The sequence below is a fragment of the Ylistrum balloti genome, unplaced genomic scaffold (assembly GCF_031769215.1).
Source record: "Ylistrum balloti isolate Yb309-2 unplaced genomic scaffold, AGI_CSIRO_Ybal_v1 Utg369698, whole genome shotgun sequence".
NCBI lineage: Eukaryota > Metazoa > Mollusca > Bivalvia > Pectinida > Pectinidae > Ylistrum > Ylistrum balloti.
Genome location: NW_026781930.1, coordinates 320,649 through 343,675, shown reverse-complemented (window position 1 = coordinate 343,675; position 23,027 = coordinate 320,649). Strand labels below are relative to the sequence as shown.

At 36.6% G+C, this 23,027-nt stretch overlaps 1 protein-coding gene across 1 annotated transcript; it reads left to right on the top strand.

Moving 5' to 3' along the window:
* Positions 1-423: 423 nt before the first annotated feature.
* On the top strand, positions 424-23,027 carry LOC132565160 (beta-hexosaminidase subunit beta-like). Its single transcript, XM_060229778.1, has 14 exons — positions 424-577; positions 1,252-1,725; positions 2,907-3,016; positions 9,851-9,961; positions 10,158-10,259; positions 11,565-11,670; positions 12,074-12,281; positions 12,615-12,725; positions 13,379-13,469; positions 16,603-16,774; positions 17,368-17,458; positions 20,640-20,744; positions 22,186-22,354; positions 22,858-23,027. The coding sequence occupies exons 1-14, from the start codon at positions 424-426 to the stop codon at positions 22,957-22,959; spliced, it is 2,106 nt and encodes a 701-aa protein (XP_060085761.1). The 3' UTR covers positions 22,960-23,027.

Here is a 23,027-nt window from a genome sequence, read left to right as displayed (position 1 = left end):
AACTGTCAGACACCTTCATCACAACAGAGTACATATATAGCGCATTCTCTCATTAACGTAATTAGGTGTCCATTCATCAAAAGTTCTTCGGAATAATTTGATAATGATAATAAGTATGAACATTGGTATTGATGATATAGAACAACGTCTATATCTGTGTCTGTTGGAATGTTAGTGCCAGTCTACCACTTGTTACTGGTACTTACTGGTAAGAGATGTACACTGGGCCGGGTATTCCATCTGATCTCGGCGTAACTGGCTCTGTGATTTTAATGGTCGGTACCTTTGTGTGACATTTAACCGTTTCAGCCGACGACAGTCACTACCAAGACTTTACATAACCTTATTTTTACCATTAATATTTTGTCTCATTGGTCTTTTGTTTTTCTGTACAAAATCAGGTCCAGAATGTGAAAGTTGAGGATGGCCAGCTCCGCCGTTACTCCAGCATGGCTTGTTATCCTTCTTGTCGGCGTTTATCCTTACAACGTCTACAAAGAGGCGCCAGTGTACGTAGCGGGGCCCAGGAGGGGCAATTATTCTTCATTGAAATATAACAGAACCAAAATAGATATACGTAAGTGAATACCGTCCTTGCTATATTCAAAGTAACCTGATAGATTTTGGAAATGTGTGCATCAACACTCCGTATTCCACACAGGAGTATTAAATAAATACATGTCGCCCATATATATTCCGCTATGCACCTCTCAGATGTTCTCACTGTATCAAGACGTTAAGTAGGAAAGGGTTTGTTGTGATGGGTACTGAGATGGTGTAATATTCAATTCAAGTAGGTCTTTGTCTTACATTGCGGTTACTTAGCACTAAACTTTACTTTTGGTAACAATCGGGGAACATTAGTGAAGCAGAGTACCTTATTGTTCTGAAACACCTGGTCGTACTTTCATGTACGTGTATGTTGTGTTATCGTATCAGTCTTTGTTCATAATTTGCCCTCATGTCATCGAGTTTGCTTTGTGTTGACGTATCGGTAATTTCATATTTTTGTGAACAAACATATACCTACACATGAACGTCTAAACGCTAAGAACATGCTATATTTGTCGTATATTTTTCAGTGTTTGATAATGCTAAGCCTGCAATATTATAGAAACGTTTTACTTGAAGGCATTCTTTAGAATATTATTGCAAATGTCTTAGATTGGCTGTTTACTTGTTACAAGATACATATATACTGTGTACTATCACACCTGTATAATGTGATATGTGCTTTTCATTTTTGTCCAGGAAAAATTAGACAACAACGTTTTCATACGCCGACACAGAGAGACATCGAACGGAACGTTTCAATTGAATGGGACTATACAGATTTCAGTCTTCAGTTTAAAAATATTGGTGGTCCAGCCTTCAAACTCAGGAGAGCTCCTCGTGCCACACACGGGGAGCCATGGCCTTTACCACAGACCTACCGGACAAACAAAGAACAAGTGTACCGAATTGATCCGCACTCATTCAATATCAAGGTGGAGAATTATTCGTGTGTTAATTTAGAGAAAGCTATCCAACGTTACAAAGATTCCGTATTTAAATTCGCTTCCGAAGAAAATTATGACAATTTGAAATATTTGAAAAATGGTGGATTTGATAAAGACATTCTAAATTTGAGAAAAATTCACGAAGATGCCACGCCCATTACGTGGATGTCAGTGGTGCTTAAAGAAACCTGCTCAAGTCAAATGCACGAGTCTTCCAACGAAACTTGTGAGTAGGAGTATTTTTATGATCAGCAATTAAATGCTGGCATATAATAAACACATTCCTCGCCTAACTCCTGAATATATGTGTGTACATTCTCCATATTCAATGGTATGCGGTAGCAATTATGTGCTTATGTCAGCAGAATTTATGTATACAAATGTTTTATTGGGAAAATAAAACACCATTTTTTGTAACATTTTCCCATTAAACGAAACAGCGATCTGTATATATCAATTTCAATTAAAAACTAATTTTGAGAACTGCAGTAATGTTCGGATCGACCTGTGGAAAATATTTATATTCTATCCTACTCGTGAAATATGTACACTATTATACGGGAAATCGCTTTTTTCATAAATCTTCCTATGTATGCAATGGCTCTATATTTTTCCTGTTTCAAAGACAAAGGCGCATGCAGACCGATTTGTTTCTTGTTTGTGTTTTTATTTGATAAAAGATAGCATGAAACAAAATACCACGTGCATGTACCTGTATTGACTTCAGAACGGACGGACAAAACGTTCGGCTCGACGTCCTAGAAACTTGGACACCACGTATGTCACTAAACATTTATATATATATACCGCTGAAGACTCCATTGATGTTACTATGCTGTAAAGAAATACCAAAATCAGCCAGTGAATAAAAGCATAGAGCTATGCCCAACACTACGTCATGATCGCCAGGATCATTTTGTTTTCAAATAGATTTAAACTTAAATTTTCCTAACTTTCTTTCTGAAGTGAATTCTAGCCATAGTCACCGATAACACGAAGTGCTTGACGAATATTTGGAGAAAAATACTTAAGCTTTTGTTGTTTTTTTTTTAATCTGGTTTTAATTTTCGTTTAACTACATTGTATCGGTGAATCGTAAAGAATCCCTTTGTCTCTGAAAATGTTTTAAAACTAAAAAAATAAAAAATAAAAAATGGGAAATCGAAATACACGAAGATGCCAAGATTGAACTGCTGGCAGATGACAAAATAGAATATGTATGTAACATGCGTTTAGATTCACATTTGCGGTGCAATCCACTATGTGAAGAATACAAGAAAGTGACTTTCATAAGTCTTCATGCCATATGGATGTATCCGCTGAACTTTCATATACATGAATGTTATAAAATGAAACTGGCTTTCAATCCAGATATGAACTTATAGAATATAACTTTTTATTTCTTAGATTCGCTATTGGTTAAGCCGTTTGGGATCTTCTTGAGAGCTATCGATGTGTGGGGCGCCTTGAGGGGACTCGAGACCTTCAGCCAGATAGTATATAAACGGCAGAATCAGGTAAGACCGCCCGACGATTCTATCGACATAAACCCACCACTGTAACACATTTCTCCACATACGAAGCATACGATTTTTTTCACTGAAAGTCTATATTTGTTTGTAAATTATTCTTTAAGCTTTGTATTATTTGTATTATATTCTCTCTGCATTGATGTACATTTCTTAGTTGTAAAGTACTTGTGTTAGCCTGTATTGTATATTAGCTCTTTTTCATATTTGTCTGTGGAAATGTCTTAGCAGTTTTCTGTATGTAGAAGTGGCAGACTATTCTACGCTTTTTCAGTAATTCTTAAGGTGTGTACATTGTATTTGTTAGAGTCACGGAGACGGAAAACTTGCCATCCAATCAGTATTCGTTTGTAGAGCTGTCGGGTAGAGGGACCACGATATATTAGTCGGTAGAGCTGTCGGGTGGAGGGGCATCGATAGATTAATCGGTAGAGCTGTCGGGTAGAGGAGCCATGACAGATTAGTCGATAGAGCTGTCGGGTAGAGGGGCAACGACAGATTATTGATAGAGCTGTCGGGTATAGGGGCCACGATAGATTAGTCGGTAGAGCTGTCGGGTAGAGGGGCAACGATAGATTATTGGTAGAGCTGTCGGGTAGAGGAGCCATGACAGGTTATTCGGTAGAGCTGTCGGGTAGAGGGGCCACGACAGATTATTGATAGAGCTGTCGGGTATAGGGGCCACGATAGATTAGTCGGTAGAGCTGTCGGGTAGAGGGGCAACGATAGATTATTGGTAGAGCTGTCGGGTAGAGGGGCAACGATAGATTAGTCGGTAGATTTGTCGGGTAGAGGAGCCATGACAGGTTATTCGGTAGAGCTGTCGGGTAGAGGGGCCACGACAGATTATTGATAGAGCTGTCGGGTATAGGGGCCACGATAGATTAGTCGGTAGAGCTGTCGGGTAGAGGGGCAACGATAGATTATTGGTAGAGCTGTCGGGTAGAGGGGCAACGATAGATTAGTCGGTAGAGCTGTTGGGTAGAGGGGCCACGACAGATTAGTCAATAGAGCTGTCGGGTAGAGGAACCACGATAGATTAGTCGGTAGATTTGTCGGGTAGAGGAGCCATGACAGGTTATTCGGTAGAGCTGTCGGGTAGAGGGGCCACGATAGATTATTGGTAGAGCTGTAGGGTAGACGGACCACGACAGATTAGTCAATAGAGCTGTTGGGTAGAGGGGCCACGACAGATTAGTCAATAGAGCTGTCGGGTAGAGGGGCAACGATAGATTAGTCGGTAGATTAGTCGGGTAGAGGGGCAACGATAGATTAGTCGGTAGATTTGTCGGGTAGAGGAGCCATGACAGGTTATTCGGTAGAGCTGTTGGGTAGAGGGGCCACGACAGATTATTGGTAGAGCTGTCGGGTATAGGGGCCACGGCAGATTAGTTAATAGAGTTGTCGGGTAGAGGAACCACGATAGATTAGTCGATAGAGCTGTCGGGTAGAGGGGCTACGACGGATTAGACAAAATGATTATGGCTGTTCGGGTATATTTATGCTTCCCGAAGACAGAGCATACACTCGCCACTTTGTCCGTCGAGCCGTCCGTCCGTCCGTCATAATTTTGTCCAGATCATAACACCTAAACTTTACGAGGTATCAACATTGAATTTCATAGGTAGAGATACCTTAACAAGCAGAAGAGCAGTGCACCAGAACCATCACTCTCTTCTGCATAATTTAGGAGTTATTGCCCTTTGTTAGTTTTCATACTTAAAGGTTGTCCGGAGCATTACACTCAAACTGTAAGAAGTATCAACATGAAACTTCATGGTAGAAAAATCTCAACAAGGAGAAGTGAAGTGCAGCAGAAGCACCACTCTCTTTTGCATAGTTAAGTAGTTATTGCCATTTGTTACTTTTAATACTTAAATTTTGTCCCCATTCGGAGAGAAGAGCCCGTCACTGACGGCCCTTGTTTGTTCCTGTATAGAAAACTGTACCAGTTAGGGAAATATAGCAGGCGTATTTAGGATGATAATTGGTGGGCTGTTTGAGGATGAAGATGTTGCCTCAGGACTAAAACGAGGTATATTACAGTGGTCAATAACACAGATTATTCTGTTAGATAACAAGCTGCTCAGTTTCATCAGATCGATAAATTTGTCGATTAATTCACAGTGACCGATATAAGAACAATACAATGTAGCATTCCTCAAGACTCGTCATCACAACATCTGACATTTCCGAGAGAAGGGTCTATCAGTGCGACCAATGTTCCTAGTCAGGCGACATAATGAAACCATTGTTGTGATCAAGCTGTGGTGGAAACTTTCACTTGTATTGTATAATATCCGTGTGGTTTTGATTGAATACGTTTTCTTTTATCATATTATTCCTCTACGGCTACAACACATGTATAGTAGTTGTGCGGTCGTTGACTGTTTCAGGACCTACATACACATTTCAGTCACAGGCTGGGACCAATTGAAGGTCCAAGGTGTGGTGAAATATTACTTTATTGTCATGTCACAAATATGTGTTTGATGTTCAATCTAGTGGTTCCATTGTGGTTTACCTTGTTCTCATTTGAGAACGTGACATTTCTTACTCAGATTGACCAAGATTTATATGGCGAGTGTCGTCGATGAAGCAGAAGACGCTTACCTTTTCGGAACACATGGCATTATTTACTTTGTCATTTTTTTGAAAATAACAGGAAGTGAAATTCACATTACAGTAGACATATTCTTTCTTGGTCACATTGACGGGTCACTTCAATGATATTCAAATATCATAGAAACATGACGACGCATTTGTTTGTACACACTGATAACACACACACACTACCTATGTAACTATCAGAACACATTAACACTATTTACATCCATATTCAAATCATTTGCGTAACACAATAGCACTATAAATATCAGCACCTAATTCATGCACACCAAATACATTTCCTCTTTGAATAACACGTGTACATATTTCACTTCCCAAATACACATAGGCGCTTTGAATAACAACGTTACAAGCATGACCACTAAAACTGTGTACGCGATACAAACTGAGACTTTTAAATATACACACCAAAGTCATGTACGTAATACACATTGACGCTTCAAATATCATTATACTCATGTACGTAATACACATTGACGCTTCAAATATCATTATACTCATGTACGTAATACTTATTGACGCTTCAAATATCACTATACTCATGTACGTAATACTTATTGACGCTTCAAATATCACTACTTATGTACGTAATACATATTGACGCTACAAATATCACTATACCCATGTACGTTATACATATTGACGCTTTAAATATCACTATACTCATGTACGTAATACATATTGACGCTTCAAATATCACTATACCCATGTACGTTATACATATTGACGCTTCAAATATCACTATACCCATGTACGTTATACATATTGACGCTTCAAATATCACTATTCTCATGTACGTAATACATATTGACGCTTCAAATATCACTATAATCATGTACGTAATACATTTTGACGGTTTCAATATTATCACCAAATATGTACATTGAACTTTTAATATATGCACTATACTCATGTACGTAATACGCTTTAACGTTTTAAATATCAGCTCCAAAAGTAATCAACATTGACGCCTTAACTTTCAACACCAAAAACATGTTTGTTATACTATCCACGCTTTGCGCCCGTATTTCGTCTAATGAAAGGTTAACGGTTCAAGACAAACGACAGGCCTTGTGCACGTGCCTGCGGATATGTTTGTACTTTAACAGCCAAGCACTTTTAAGCTTGACTGATTTACGTCACATTGTGAGTTGTCCCCTACCCGGGGTTTCATTAGTCACTCCCCGTTTGCCTCTGGTCTCTAGCGTGATATCTCATTTGAAGGCACTCAGATTAATGTGCCGTTTTATTTTCTATTTTGCTGAATATTTTTTTATTCGTTTACTGTTATTTGCAAATCGAACTTTTCAATTATTTGAAAACAAATTACTTTCGGGGTTTCAGTTCGTATTTATCAGTACAATAAAGCTTTATATACAGACGAATTTCTTAATTTTTAACAATTTTTTACTGTTGGTAAATAGCATGGTTATGTCTGGTCGGGCGTACTTAGCACCGTTAATGCACGTGATTTATAAAGCGATAACGACTGCGGAGAACGTACAAGTTTCAAATCTCTGTGACGTACACTTACAGAAAATAGTTCTGTTTTAAACGTAACAAGAAAGAATTACTTGTAGCATAAATACAGGAAGATCTTCCCGTCATTAAAAGAGGCTTGCTGGGGTTAGGTATGAAAGCCCATAGGCTAAATGAAATCTTCAGATAAAAATAAATATTGCAAATATAAGGAATTATACGCAATAATCATTGTGAATATAGGTATTACTATTAATTACATGTGTCTTATACTCTACATTCAAGTTCTACAGTGGCAGATTACATAACAATGATAATGTGGACGTTCATCCGAAATAGAAATCTTAAGCAACAATAGTCTATATGTGATAAACCACGTTAATAGATAATCAGCATTCCTTGGTGAATTCTACCAGAGATAAGGAGTGTTATACGGTTTTGATAGGCTTGCTTTGTTGGTGTACTTCATTTCTAATGATACATAGCCGGCTAAACTGACAGCGTCGTTCATACCATCCACGGCATGTTGAAACGTAACTTTATCTGGATGAACATTAAGTTTATTTATATAAAGGAAATGTGACTTCCCAGTCGTTAAGGTGCCACTGTAAAACTTGAATGTAGAGTGCCTGTAAGTGCGCGGAACAACGAAACATACGCGACATCTAGTCAATAGCACTGCGTGTATTCGCAATATTTTTTTTTATTCAAGATTTTATTTGACACCAATGGGCTTCCGTAGTTAGCGCATTAAACTCATATGTATATTTATGTTTTCATGTCGAGTTTTTTTTTTCAAAGAAAATGCTAGTCACAGAAACATCCAACAACAACAAACGCCTTTGAGCCGTGAGTGTCCCAGGTCAGAGGGCGTTCAGGTCGCGACCGCACATGACGTCAGGCATAGATCACGTGATAAAGCGACAAGAGAGTAAATCACTCCATCAGGATTATATACAATAATGACGGTTATCTAGCGCGGGAACAGAATAGGGTCAAGACTCGCTCGACATCCTCAAAGGTCAATAATCACGGACAAGGATTACGAGCGGAGCGTTTAGGTGGTCATATATTGCCATTAACTTATAATAAATGTGGTGGGATAAAAGAAGTGATCTGTGTATTACGATCGAAGAGTGTGAGAACCTTTCGATTTATCAGCATTATGTTAGATCGATAAAGACAATCTGTTCGCTTGGTTGCTTAGTTTGTTTTATGAGGTGTCTTACAACTATCAACAGTAATATCACCTCGACACGCAAAACAGAAAAATAGAACACACCGATTTTTCTAAATTATCACTAAACTCCTGAGTAAATTTAAGTCACTTTATTTTACATGTATTTTTTAATTATTTCATAAAATTACATTTTTTTCATCCAAACTATTTTTTCTATTGAGTTATTATACATTAATGCAGGTATGTAACACAGTGAAATTTTGATGGATGACGTGACTATCAGGGTACGTAATTTGTACCCTCCTAAGACAAAATGGTGTCCAATAAATATGTTTAAACAAAGACTAGTCAATCCCATAGGATAATACTGGTTTCTTCATCAATCTCACACCAATCTTCAGAGGTCTTTATGACACAAACGAAAAAGTCGCTCCCAGTTGTCTTTTAAAACTCCTCAGTTCCAATGATCGAGAACGACGCATTTTAAAGGAAATCTTGGCAGGTTGTGGTAAAGCTCCATCATTATAGCCGACAGATCTGTGGAGGATGGTAGATGAAGTGGTAGAATGTGTCATAAAATGTTTTGTACAGAGGAATAGCAAAGAATTGAATGATCTATATACTGAATACTTCATACTAATATTTTGTCCTTCGGAAACTCGTCATTGATTATTCAAGCCAAGGAGGCGACTAAGAAAAATTAAAATCGGACGAATAAGTATCTAACACCAGATGGAGAGGTGAACTAACCCAAAATTAAATAGAAAACATCATTTTCGATATTGATACTGTGTTTAGATTATCAACCATGTCCATTAGTTCGGAATCAGGCTTTAACATTAAAAGTGTATATCCCTTTCAGACTATTTTCTCACTCTCATTTCTAGTAGCCACTCTATAATACGTTTAGTGGTTATCTCCCTTGAAAATATATTATCATCATGTATCGTGTCTCTGTTTCATTTTCAATCAATTTCATCTTTGCAAATATATATACAACGGGATACAAAATACCATAATTATATGATCGCCTTGTTTTGTACATACGCATGTAATATTTTCGCGTATTACACGTGTGATATAGCCTATTGTGACGTCAGGCTAAGATACTTTATTTACATTGTGATAATACGAACTATGTAGAGAGAGCCAGTATGACATTGACTTTGACGTGGAAATGTCTATTTTCCGAAATAAAGGTATAAATAATTAATAAAGTGTTAAAAAGCTTGAAATCGTTTCCATTTGATATATGAATTAAAAATAGTGGTCACTCTTTTTTTTCATTTTAGTAATAATTTGTTTCATATATCACATATATCAAATGGTAATTGTAAGCCCGTACATAAATCAAAGTTGAGTTTAAATAGTTAAAAAACGTACATACTTACTTAACGAAAAAAGAGATGGGAATTAATATCCGGAAAACATTATATAAAAGGAAACATTTCCTGAAATCGGATACAAGATTATACAGTTTTATAACAGCTGAATAAAACATTGACATCAATTGACATGTTCTATTTTTGTTTCAGTTTTATATAAAAGACACAGTAATAGAAGACTTTCCAAGATTTTCTCACCGGGGCATCCTTATCGATTCCTCAAGACATTTCATTAAAAAGAGCGTCATTTATGACGTCATCGTAAGTATCACAAAATGTTTGCTTACGTTTATCACATTAACGTAAGAAATTCAACAAAAACGTTACATGTAGTCATGAACGAATGGAGATATATGGTACTTACTCTCATTTTGAACTTCATAGATCGTATTACTTTAAGGATTTTGAATGTATACAGCTTTTAAACTGACATTTCACTGCAAAGTTTTTGTTTTAGGAAGGTATGGTACAGAATAAGATGAACGTTCTACATTGGCACATGGTAGATGATCAGTCTTTTCCGTACGTTAGCCGGACCTTCCCAAATCTCTCTGACAAGGTGAGTAACTCGGCTCAAGATCTCTTTTTATATGGCATAAGCAAAAAATCCTCCATGCGCTACGTTTCTTTCGACAGTTATCGGACCATACAAATGATAGGGGCGCTCAATGGCGCTACTGTACCGTATACTGCAATCACACTGAAATGTCACTGATTTGACACGAAAATGTGAAAAGGCTAAGTATATGTACAGTATCAGTTTTGAAAAATACTATGTGCCGGAAGCAACCTTTTTGAAAATTAATTTTCGTCTTTTATCCAAAGGAAACATTATGATACTTTGTTATCAAGAAAAAAGTAACGTGAACAATCTAAATTTCCGTTTGATTCAACGAACTCAAAACTGCATAGCGAACAAAAAATGAGAGGAAAAAAGATTCCCTTAACCTTCATTGGACCATGTCCAGGTGTTTATTTTATGATTGTATGCTTGAATGGAGACAATTTCGGATGTATTTTTCATGAGTAAAAATGAGGAAGTCGCTGTACTTCGATTTTTGCAAGACCAGCAAACAAGCTAAACTATTGGGTTTCGGGTCTTGAAATAAGGTAAATTTGTTGAGATTCACCAATTTAAAATCCGTGAAATGTGTTGATAATTAATGCAGAATTCATTTGAAATCTACGCCAGACTTTCAGAGTTATACCCAAGAGAAATACCTTATCAACGAGAAAATTAGAAATAATTGGTGTTATTAATCAAATCACGCCGTCAACAACGCCATCAAAACAACATGCAACGGAGACAGCAGGTACAATTCCTGCACCAAGAAACTGTGCTGGGTGTATCGACACTACACGATGGATAAGCCTCATATTAAAGGGTTGGACTTTTGGCGGACATATTGCATTATTTTGCAACATAATCCCTTCATTATCTATACACTTTTTACAGCGATGTTTAAAGGCCTCAACTGTACTGGCTATATGTCATGGGCTCTATTGACCATAACTAACCAAATGACACCAGTCTTCGGGTACACAGCCTTAAATAGTCAGGGTTAAGTAGAGATGAAAAAGGACATCCCTGCTTAACTTCTTCAGTACAAGTCTCACAGCTTATCAATCGGCATCCGAACGTGTATTTCTGTCGATTACTTGCAATTACATCATGTAATTGTAAACAAACAATAAACGTAGGTTTCATTTGTGTTTACAAAACAATATATTAGCCTACATTTGAGTTATTGTGGTATTGTTGTCGTAGACAATAGGGTTAACGTATCAGTATGAATACTTTTGATACTAACTAAGGTTTATAGATCAATCACATCTGTGACGTTTTCTGGTTTTCCGTTGACAGGGCGCTTACCATCCATCTTTAGTTTATAAAGCGAAGGACATTGCTGATATAATTGAGTTTGCCCGGATACGAGCAGTCAGAGTCATTCCTGAATTCGATACTCCAGGTATGCGTTCTTTGATCGGACCAATATACCCAGTCAATGGTGACCAATCAGAATGACTGAAATATGCATTCTCGTTCTTGTTTCTTTGACGACGACATCGAAACCTGATGCTGTAATAGGCTGAGTAGAGGGAATTTTGTGTTTAATATCTGCGTGTCTCATAAGTGCAATGATAAGCATTACCTATCCTTTACAATACATTTTCCGAAACGGTTAAAGCGTAAACCAGCGAGCAACCTTTTCATATACTCAAGTGAGAAATGTTTATCTGTGATTATCTAGAAAGTAAGGTTTTATAACCGAAATTGTAGCTTCGAATAGGGTTTCCTGCTACTACATTGGAAAGTGCGCCACTGATTTTGCAGCACGGACAATCAATTTTCTACTGTCACGTGTGTTTCAGGTCACACGTTTTCTTGGGGGTTTGGTCACCCAGAGGTCCTTACCCAGTGTTACAGAAACTACCGAAAAGTAGCAGGCTATCTAGGTCCCATGGACCCAAGCAAAAACTATACATTCGAATTTCTCAATAAACTATTCCATGAGCTATTCGATGTATTCAAGGATCGTTCCATTCATCTAGGAGGGGATGAAGTGTCTTTAACGTGCTGGTGGGTATTTTTGATATAATAGCGAATCGACAGTTGAATGACATACTATATTGCAAAAGGCATTACTGTTTTTACTTGGCACTCGAAAGATAGGCAAAATACTAAGTATGTTCATTGTCATTGAGTACAATTGTGGTAAATATTATGTTCTGAGGCCGAGCGAAAAATATCATTTACAGTCAGATTGTAGTATCAAAATTCCAAAAAATCGTTATAGATTTGTTTATGCTAAAGAATTATATGCAAAGTCCTTGGTTGTTCTGGAAGCTGCCGTTAAAAACAATTACAGCATTTACATTTTGACTGCAGTATGAATGATATCATTCTATTTAGGGCTTCAAACCCGGACGTGAAATATTTACTCTCTACTATGAACGATCTTTGGAACACAACTTTAAGGATTAGGGATCCAATGGTAAAGGTGTGGAACTATTTCGTAAGAAGGTAGGTTTTCTTTATGTAGCAGATGGGGCTGCTGCTGCACCTCCCCGTCAAGATTTTTACTTTTCTTTTGATCACTTTAGTCGCCTCCTAGACTGCAAATTTTAGGTCCTTAGGTTCTAAAAGGACGAAACAGTTGTATGGTGCTGTTTAATTCATTGTTTGGCTCTACTGTATCTAACTCTAAATTATTTAAAGGTGCTATTCACTTTTGTGTTTTTTGCACGATCTTAAATATAAACTTCCTGAAAATTTTAATAGAATAAACAGCCATCTTCCTTTTCTTTTCTTTACAAAGGCAGTCAATATATGAATGTCATCATACTTCGATAGGTTGTAGTGACTTTCGAAGCACTGCCACGCGAAAGGATACACATTACTATGAGTACACAAACATAGTCCTATTGTAAGATTTCAACGCCATCCTGTTAGATTTTTGTGATAGACTAAGATTTAATTACTCGGAAGTAATCGCTACGACCTATATTTGTGTATTTGCGACATATTCTTCGTCAATAAGTCTTGGTTTCTTAATCATCTAGATATATTTTACTTAGGTAGAAATACGCATTGGATATTTAAGGTGTAATAGTAATTATCAATATTGTGTTAATTTGGGCAAGAATCAATTCACAAGTGATGTTTTTATGTTTCAGGTTAACCGATAATCTTAAAGATATGTCTCGGGAACAAGGTCGAGAGAAACGCTTCATTATGTGGGAGGAGGCCATGCGAAATCGATTAAAGGTAAATGACGTCATCAAATGATGAAAAGGAAAGCTTGTCTGTTTGTCAAAAGTGATATGATAGATTCTATAGTGTCATCACGCTGATAAAGACATATGGTGTATTTCAGCGAGGATAAAGAAAGACAAATGTGACTAACAACTTTTGCCTATCAGTCTCGAGCCAAACTACAGCATTCTAATTGTCCTGTAATATTTATTAAAATTTCAGACTATCGAAATCTTATTAGTTTATGGTTTAATCTTATACCTCAACTTCACGTTACTTTCCTCGCATTTAAGGTAGACATGAATGTATTTCTACACCAAACCAGCGCGGAATTTTAATAAAGGGTAACAACAGGCAAATGAGTCAGTTTCCGACTTTTTGCTTGGGTTATAAATGTCGATTTAAAATAAATGTCACAATTCAAGATATTTAGAAGGTTGATTAGGGCTATGATGAAATTTCTTGTTCCCATCCTAATTCTTTTTTTATGATTTTTAAAAAAAATTCGACGATTTTTCAATAGATGGCAAAAACATAACCATTCACTCGCACGCCAGACAATACCACACTCAAACACATACAGAACACACACACTCAAACACATACAGAACACACACACTCAAACACATACAGAACACACACACTCAAACACATACAGACTACACACACTCAAACACATACAGACTACACACACTCAAACACATACAGATTACACACACCCACACATATTATGACTACACACACTCAAGCACATACAGATTACACACACACACACATGCAGATTACACACACACTCAAACACATACAGAACACACACACATATAAACACAGAGTACACACACACATAAAGATTACACACACAAATATTTATACAGAGTACACACACTCCAACATATACAGAGTACACACACTCAAACACATACAGAACACACACATATAGAACACACACACACAAACACAGACAGATTACACACACACACAGAGTACACACACACACAAACACATACAGAGTTCACACACACACAAACACAGACAGATTACACACACACAAACACAGACAGATTACACACACACAAACACAGACAGATTACACACACATATAAAGAGTACACACACACAAACACAAACAGATTACACACACACACAAACACATACAGAGTTCACACACACACAAACACAGACAAATTACACACACACAAACACAGACAGATTACACACACACACATAAAGAGTACACACACACAAACACAAACAGATTACACACACACACACAAACACAGACAGATTACACATACAAAGTACACATACAGAACACACACACAAACACATACAGAGTACACACACACACAAACACAAACAGATTACACAAACACACAAACACATACAGATTTCACACACACATATACAGATTACACACACACAAACACATACAGATTACACACACACATACAGAGTACACACACTCCAACATATACAGAGCACACACACATACACAGACACACTGCAATGTCTTAGGACCTGATATCATTGTCACGCTACAGCTACATGTACATTCTTCATTTTATCTAAGAACTACCATCATCAGCAACATCATATATAGTACACATCATTATCATCATCATCATCCTCGAACATGATCGTCCTCAAATATCATCATCATCCTCAAATATCATCAGTGTCCTCAAATATCATCATCATCCCCAAATATCATCATCGTCCTCAAATATCATCATTCTCAATTGTCATCATCCTCAAATATCATCATCGTCCTCAAATATCATCATTATCCTCAAATATCATCATCGTCCTCAAATATCATCATTATCCTCATCATCATCATCCTTGTTATTGTATTTTATCATCTCATGCGGGATATGATCAAACATTAAAATTTATATATAAATGTAGCTATTGAGGTCATAAACACAATATATCATAGTTACAGATATGATGAATACACTCAAACTTGCTCAATTACGTAATAATTCTTCAAAATGGCCCGGATAAAACAATTTAGAAAATAGACACACTCAAACCGAGCAGATAGAGGCGGCTATAAAAGCTGGCCCAGCTCAAGCATATTACAATTACAAATATCATTCCCGTTATGGAATGTGCACACACACTATCACACAAACACACAGATAAAGGAGAAAGATGGGAAAGGAGGGACAGGAGAGAGAAAGAGAGGAAATGCGATGGGTAAAAGAGGGAGCAAGGAGGACGAAAAGAGCTGGGAGGGTTTATCAAATACCGTCTTTTTCTACAATAGTTCATCTATAAGAAATAAAGAGAAAAATAGAACAATAGCAGTAGTTATGGTGATGCCAAGGTCAATGGGGGGAAGTAGCTCAAAGTGTAATTTCTAAATCCAAAATATGTTTCCATTTTTCCCACCGTAATTCTGTGTCCGTGTGTTATATGATGTTAGGGCTTGTTCCATTATAAACACTTTTGTGCAAGAAGGCGTCAGCTGGCGGACAAACTCGTAACACAGGGATTCAAATGATGCTGGTTGACGATAATTACGGGGAGTTTTTACGTATAGTTATCATAGTGATCTCGTTGAGAAATATTCTATTTCTATGCGCGATATGAAGCTTGACGTGATCGATGATCGTTAGTTTGCCTGTAGGTTCCATTGTTGTATACCTAGTTCTCATTTGAGAATGTGTCATTACTTTATTGGATTGATCAATATTTACATGGCGAGTGTTGTCAATGAAGTAGAAGGTGCTTACTACGGAGGAATACCTGGTCTTATTCTCTGTACTTTTGTATGAGCCTCCGTGTGAATCTTTCTTTCGTTCGTATTTTTTTTTATTGAATTTGAGTTTGGATTATGACTATGTTGACATGGCATACTCTTGTTTTTCTTTAATGCATGGTGTTTTCGTTGCTGTGAATCGTATTCTCATTTAGGATCCTACTTTGATTCACCAAAATGTACATGATGGGTGTCATCGATAGATTAACCATTCTGGAACGTCTGGTCGCAATCTCCTTGTACTTTTTAGTCATTTTGTCAGTTTTTGTTTGGGTTATGTGTTGCTCTCGTTCCATAGATTTTGAGTTTGAACAACAATCTTGTTTGTCCATACCTTTATATGTTTATTTAGTTGAATCATATTGATCCTTTGGACAGATTCCCAAAGACACGATTATCCAGATCTGGTTGGGCAATATACGGGAGGTCCAACAGGCAATAGATCGAGGCCATCAAGTCATCTACAGCACATGCTGGTATCTAGACTGGGTTGACCACGGTGTACATTGGCCAAAGTATTACCGATGTGACCCAAACCCAGTTCGAACAGGTAACTTCAATATAATGTGTAACATAGTATTGCATCATCTTAATAATTTCTGTGTTACGTTACAATAATAATCTCAAAAAAGCGAGGCCGTGCTTTCCTATTGCTGGTACAGTAATAAGAATATGCGTTATATTCAAGATTTTCGATTTGATATATCATTCTATTAGTGTCGGTCAAGAGGCGTGACTTTCAAATATTACACTACACGAGGATAACATAACAAGAATCAGGGATGAAGGGCCTGATTTAGATTTTTTGAGGTTTTTCTTTTGAAGCTCATTATCCGCTGATTGTATTGCTTCAGATTGTACAAAGATGCAAAAGTGAATAACACATTTTGATAATTTAGAGTTATATACAGTAGATCCAAACAATGAATTATACTGCATCACTCGTCACTGATAGCCTGAATATGAGCATTTTCATGAACCAGGTGGATATCAATTAAGAATATCGAGAAATGAAAGAAATGCTTAGAAGTGCACAACAAAAGAAAGGAGAAATGTTATTTTGTAGGTGTTACAGACTATCGCTTAAATAATTATTTAGTAATTTTAAGCGTTATTTTTTTTTATATGCTTCTGTACTTTTAGGCAAGCAATCCAGAGAAAAAATGATCCTTGGAGGAGAAGCTTGTCTCTGGAGCGAGTACATCACTAACGAAAACGTCATCAGTCTGCTTTGGTATGTCACGCATATATGTATGCAAACGTCCTTCTCCAAAACCTATTTTTAATGTGATAGTCTACTTTAGCGTTACCATATAAGTCGAAAAAGAGGTCACACGGTGCTTACAGGCAATTTTCAGCCTTTTTTATAGTATGAGATCATCACAGTTACCGTATTACCACGGAACAGCGTGCGGTCCACGGAGGACATTAAATCTGCCATGGGACGAAAGGGCGAGCGATTCTAGAAGAGTAGTGAAAAAATGTGATTTATTAAGTGTAGGGCAGACAGCAGTCACGGAATTTTGTCTTCAGGCTTTACATATAGCACAATCAATCAGCCAATCATGTCACCTTCATCAGACAAATGGCCGATAACACATCATCAGGTGTTAAGTGTGCGAGATGTTTAACACTTCATTAAATCATATCAATTAAATTTGTGTTTAAGGCAAAGTAATGACCTTTCACTTGGAAAAAAGAATAATAATTGTAGAGGTTATAGTGACTGTACACTTTGGTGCAGAATGGAATAAAATTGAAGGAAATAATAATGAACTGCAAGTCTCTTCTGTATTGTTGTTTAATTTCGCGGAGTTGATATTCTACGGTTGTTCTTGTTGGAGTTAATAGGTGTCAGGGACCGAATAAAAAAGGAGATCACGTCTATACATTGGTATACAGTCATACAGAAATGTATTGTAGATTTTAATTCGCAGTTTTGCACAAGAAAATACCAACATATCAACATAGTCATAGTCCAAACATGAGTACAATAAAATGAATGCAAATTATGAAGATTGACACGGATAGTCCTGAAAAAATCTAAGGATAATTAGACCAGATGTTCTGAAAAAGGAAGCGTCCTCTGTTTCATCGCCGACATCCGCAATGTAAATTTTGGTCGATCCAAGTTAAGTAATGTCACGTTCTCAAATGAAAACAAGGTATGCAACAACGAACCAGTAGGCAAGCTAACGAGCATCAAACACGTCCATCTTCCTATCGCACAAAGAAATAGAATATTTTCTCATTGAGATCACTATGACGACGATAAAATGTCCCCATAATTTTCGTCAACCGGCATCTTTTGAAACCATGTGTTACGAGTTTGTTCGTCAGTATGACGAATATTTGCGACATATAAACACAATTCGTTGGGGATGTTGGCTTGTTCCGATCAAGAAATGGAAAATTCACATCGAGAAATCGAAATCATCACGCGTATCATACAGCTTGATGGAAAGCTGTCCATGTTTGTTTCGTTGTGGGAAAAGATCGAAATAAGCGGCTGATGTAGAACAATCTGTCGTGTCCTTGAGTTCCAATTCTGGTGGACGTTGGACGTGGTCAATGAATTTTTGCTACATCGTCTACAATATATCTGAAAGTGAAATTAAACGACTTCGCAAGGTCTTTGTTAACTGTTTTGATAAAGTCAGCCTCTTATGAAAACAAAAACAAGTCAACCAAAACAGGGGCCCAGTAAGGCCCCCCAGGTTTGCCAGTTGTCTTTTGGAGGATCACCAAACTCGACGAAAATATTGTCAACCAGACACATATGTATGCATGTCCTTATGTATTTCTTCCTTGTAAATTACTTAACCGGACCTTAGTCTGTACTCAATTAATCTGGTTTCACTTACCAGCAAGTGTTCATATCTGACACACTGATCTCCTAGTCATAATCCACTTATACATACAAGGATGTTTGATCCTATTCGTCACTGCCTTTGCTTATTCGAACAGGGAACAGATACTTAATATGCCAAAATCAAAAGCTCTATACTGGAAACAAAAAGAATGTCATTAAAATCCACCAGATTGTTTGACTTTATGGTTATAAGTTGGATAATACTATCGTATATCTGAGCATAGTAAATTTTGAGGAGTTCCAATTTGTTATTGGTTTTTTTCTTTTGAAAAGACAACATACTGTCGCCAATGTTTCAACAACAGTATGATGAAGTTCATTTCCTTTTTTATTATGCTATATGTAATTCTACATTTGTGTTTCTGTTATACGATCTGTACAGGAGACCAACTCTCAAAAATTCTAACCTACTAGATACTGGTAGTAATCGATACAAGCACCTGCCTAAGTCATCATTTTATCATTGTGACACACGTCTCATGATGCGAGCGCCAACTGTATAAATAGCATATGTATAACACATTGTACGATAATTAGTGACAAAATTGTTTTGCTATAATATATCATTTGTTTAGGTTAATAATTCTTTGTTGACATACGAGCTTGCATTTTATATTTTTCATAAATGATAAGCACACCAGCTGATTGATAAAATATGATATATTAGATATATAACATCGCGTGTGAAATATGTCATATACTAACATCGATGGGTTTTTTTTATTCTGGATTAGAACATGAAAAGTCGGACTTTTATTAATTATCAATTCAAGCCATATGCTTGATCTTTTTGTGGTTTTCAGCAGTTATAGTGACATTAGATCCTCCGAATATTACCAATTCTACATTGCATTTTGTATTTAGTGTGAATAGAGTTGCATTATAAGAAACTAGTTCTTTGCCATTTGTCGATAGAGAGCAGACTTTCAGTGAATGCGTTTTGGCGAAGTGGTATGAAGGTAATGTGTTCCCATGACAACGTCATCATATCTTGGTAGTTGTATTGACGACGTAAAACCTCAAAGACATGGTATAATCTGGGAAGTTTTACACGTGAGACCAACTTTACAAGGGACGGGTGGCTGTTTACTTACAATATATAGAATTATTATATTTTTTATTTGCTTTATACTGAGTGATCTTAAGTTAAACCTAGGTCACAATGTAGACAGACCACTGTTATTGTCCTATCTGCACAGTGTTTTCTCGGATCTACCTGGTAACGAATTAATAAGCGTATATCAAGATATGTGTAAAGCCATATTATCATTTAAAATTTGAATGACTTCCCCTTTTATCACCAAGTTGTATGACAAATATGTGAAAAATAATCCGTCTGATTCCATACATCTTTAAAAGTACTTTTATTTAACTATTTGGTATTAAATATAAACAATTATTTATCGGAATTCGTCACAATATCGGTCCTTTTCATAAGCAAGAGACCTAGCTGGGCTGTGTTTTCTAATATTATATTTTCATGAAGTTTCAGAGATTAAATCACATAAAACCATTGTTTTTATCAAGTTATTTTTACTGACAGGCCGAGGGCGTCCGCTGTGGCAGAAAGGCTTTGGAGCAGTAGAAGTGTTACAGATGTACTATCGGCGTCTGCTCGTCTGCAGGAACACAGGTGTCGCATGCTTAGGTACATATATCAACTGATAATTTTCTTGAGGGATATAAATCAATGAAACTCGGATACACTATTTTATACTGTGTAATGATTTGATTTAATTATTCCATGTGAAAAAAAATCCCTAAAAATGAGACATGTGTTAAATTTTTAAGTCATCTTTCGTTCTTCTGCAAATCCTTTCTCGGAGCTTCGTTTAATTTTATCGATAAGTAATATTAATAACATCGAAACGTGATAAGTTTGTTAGAACAAAAAAGCAAGTAACTTCTTGTCACTCTGAATAAACAAAGTGATATTTCTCGAATGTATCAGAATATCTACAGCCGAACCTCGTTATCTCGACGGGACCATGGAGAAACTTCGAAATAACCGAGTATTCGACTGAAGCAAGTTCAAAGATTTTGTGTAAAGTTTGGCAGGGACCGACAAAAAACGGGGTCTCGAGTTATACGAGTTCGAGATATAGTATTACGAGTGCTAAGTTTATCGTCATATTAGGAATTGAAAATGTATATAATCTCGAGCATTCAGAGACACGACAACTATAATTTCGGTGGTTTATAAACTCTTGGGTATAACGAGAGGGACTTGTTACATAGCTTTCGTTCATCAATGGATTCATTTTCATTTCAACATTTCATTTTTATTGGCAAGATTCTATAATTTAGATACATAATTTCAATTCTGTATTTTCAAAATGTTCGATTTTCAAGTTTGAAATGAAAAAAAAAATCACAATAACAGTGAGTAAAGAGAAGTAAGTCTTACAAAAGAAATAAGGGAGGTAACTCTCACACCCTTTAAATATTACAAAAAGGTACAGTATTAATATCAATAACATAAAGCAATCAAGAAGAGTTCTGATTTTTACCAAAAATCCTCGTGCAAGTTACTGCACTGTCACAACTATCAATACTGATGTCAAAAAAAGAAAAAAAATCATGTTTCGATGATTAACAAATACACATGCATTATACTACAGTCATGTGCTCAACCAGTATTTCCCATATCTGTCATAAAAGACACAAAACTATAACAACAATAGAACAATATTAGGCATTTGGATCATGGCATCTAAGAAAAAGAAGAAACGATGGAGATTTTCCAAGAAAAAGGTGAGCAGCTTTCTGTAGGATTATGTGTGTAAGCCCATCACAAGCAAAGGAGTTGTGTAGTATCATTATGATCACTATAGCTATTAAGAGCAGAAAATATGACAACCGTTTAAAGAGCATTCAAGGTATCATCAAGGGATGTCAGTATGGCAAAATTACAATGCATGACAACATATTACGATAACGAAACTAACGCGCGTTTCACTACTTCATGTAAATCACCGGACAGGATAACAGTTAATGTTTAGAATGCAGACTCTGATGGCTCCCTCGAAAAACTTTCACACCTATATTTATTTTAATGTGAACCAACATGTCTGTTCCTTCCTCTGTAGGCGTGGACTTCCTGTAGGATATATCAGTGGCCCTGATTACTGTGTGCCGCCTTCACAGAAAGACGACCCAAATAAGAAAGGAACGGAGTCCGTCACCGAGTCCTCTGGGAACCATATCCACGCACTTCGTCTCCGCTCCAAACCAGTCCTGTGGATAAGCTGTACAAATGTTAGTATCTTTACGGTAATAATATTGTTCACACGGGTAATTAACACCGGATTTTTCTACATTCTTTTAATGTGAAGTATAAATCAATTGTCATGTTTCAGCATGAAATTTTGTAATAACCATAAAATTTGCCTAAAACCAGAAAAAAACCAATGCTGGTGACTAGATAATAACTATAAGCTTATTTCATCTATTTTACAAATTCTCATCCTTTTCGTCTATGAACAGGGAGGGAGAGAGAGAGTGCACATTCAAAGATAAGGACAAATATCTATTACACTTACATAACTATTCTACATAATCCTCAGGGGGCGAAATGAACACGAGGCGAATTCGTGTAAAATCGTACAAGGGTGGACATATTCCGGTATACAGGTTTGGGAGAGTATGCCTTAACGTAACGACTTATGGATAATAATATGCATGCGATTTAGAAAAGTTGGACCAGTTTAGCGGTTCTCTTCGTGCATGTTAAAGAGACAATTCTTTATTTGTATTTTCAGGATCTTGAGACCGCCAGTCTGCTTATATCACTAATTGGGGTATTAATGGTGCTAATGATGTTTGGGTTTCGGCTCCGAAGTTTCGTGTATCGACTTATCTGAACATTGTTGAATTTATATAAAACGTTTCATTTCTTTACATTAAATCCATTAAATTTTATAAATATTAA

Coding starts and splice junctions, on each gene's coding strand:
- LOC132565160 (XM_060229778.1), top strand. CDS start 424: ATGGCCAGCTCCGCCGTTACTCCAGCATGGCTTGTTATCCTTCTTGTC. Junction 11,671..12,073: donor TCCTGAATTCGATACTCCAG/GTATGCGTTCTT, acceptor CGTGTGTTTCAG/GTCACACGTTTTCTTGGGGG. Junction 13,470..16,602: donor CCATGCGAAATCGATTAAAG/GTAAATGACGTC, acceptor TCCTTTGGACAG/ATTCCCAAAGACACGATTAT.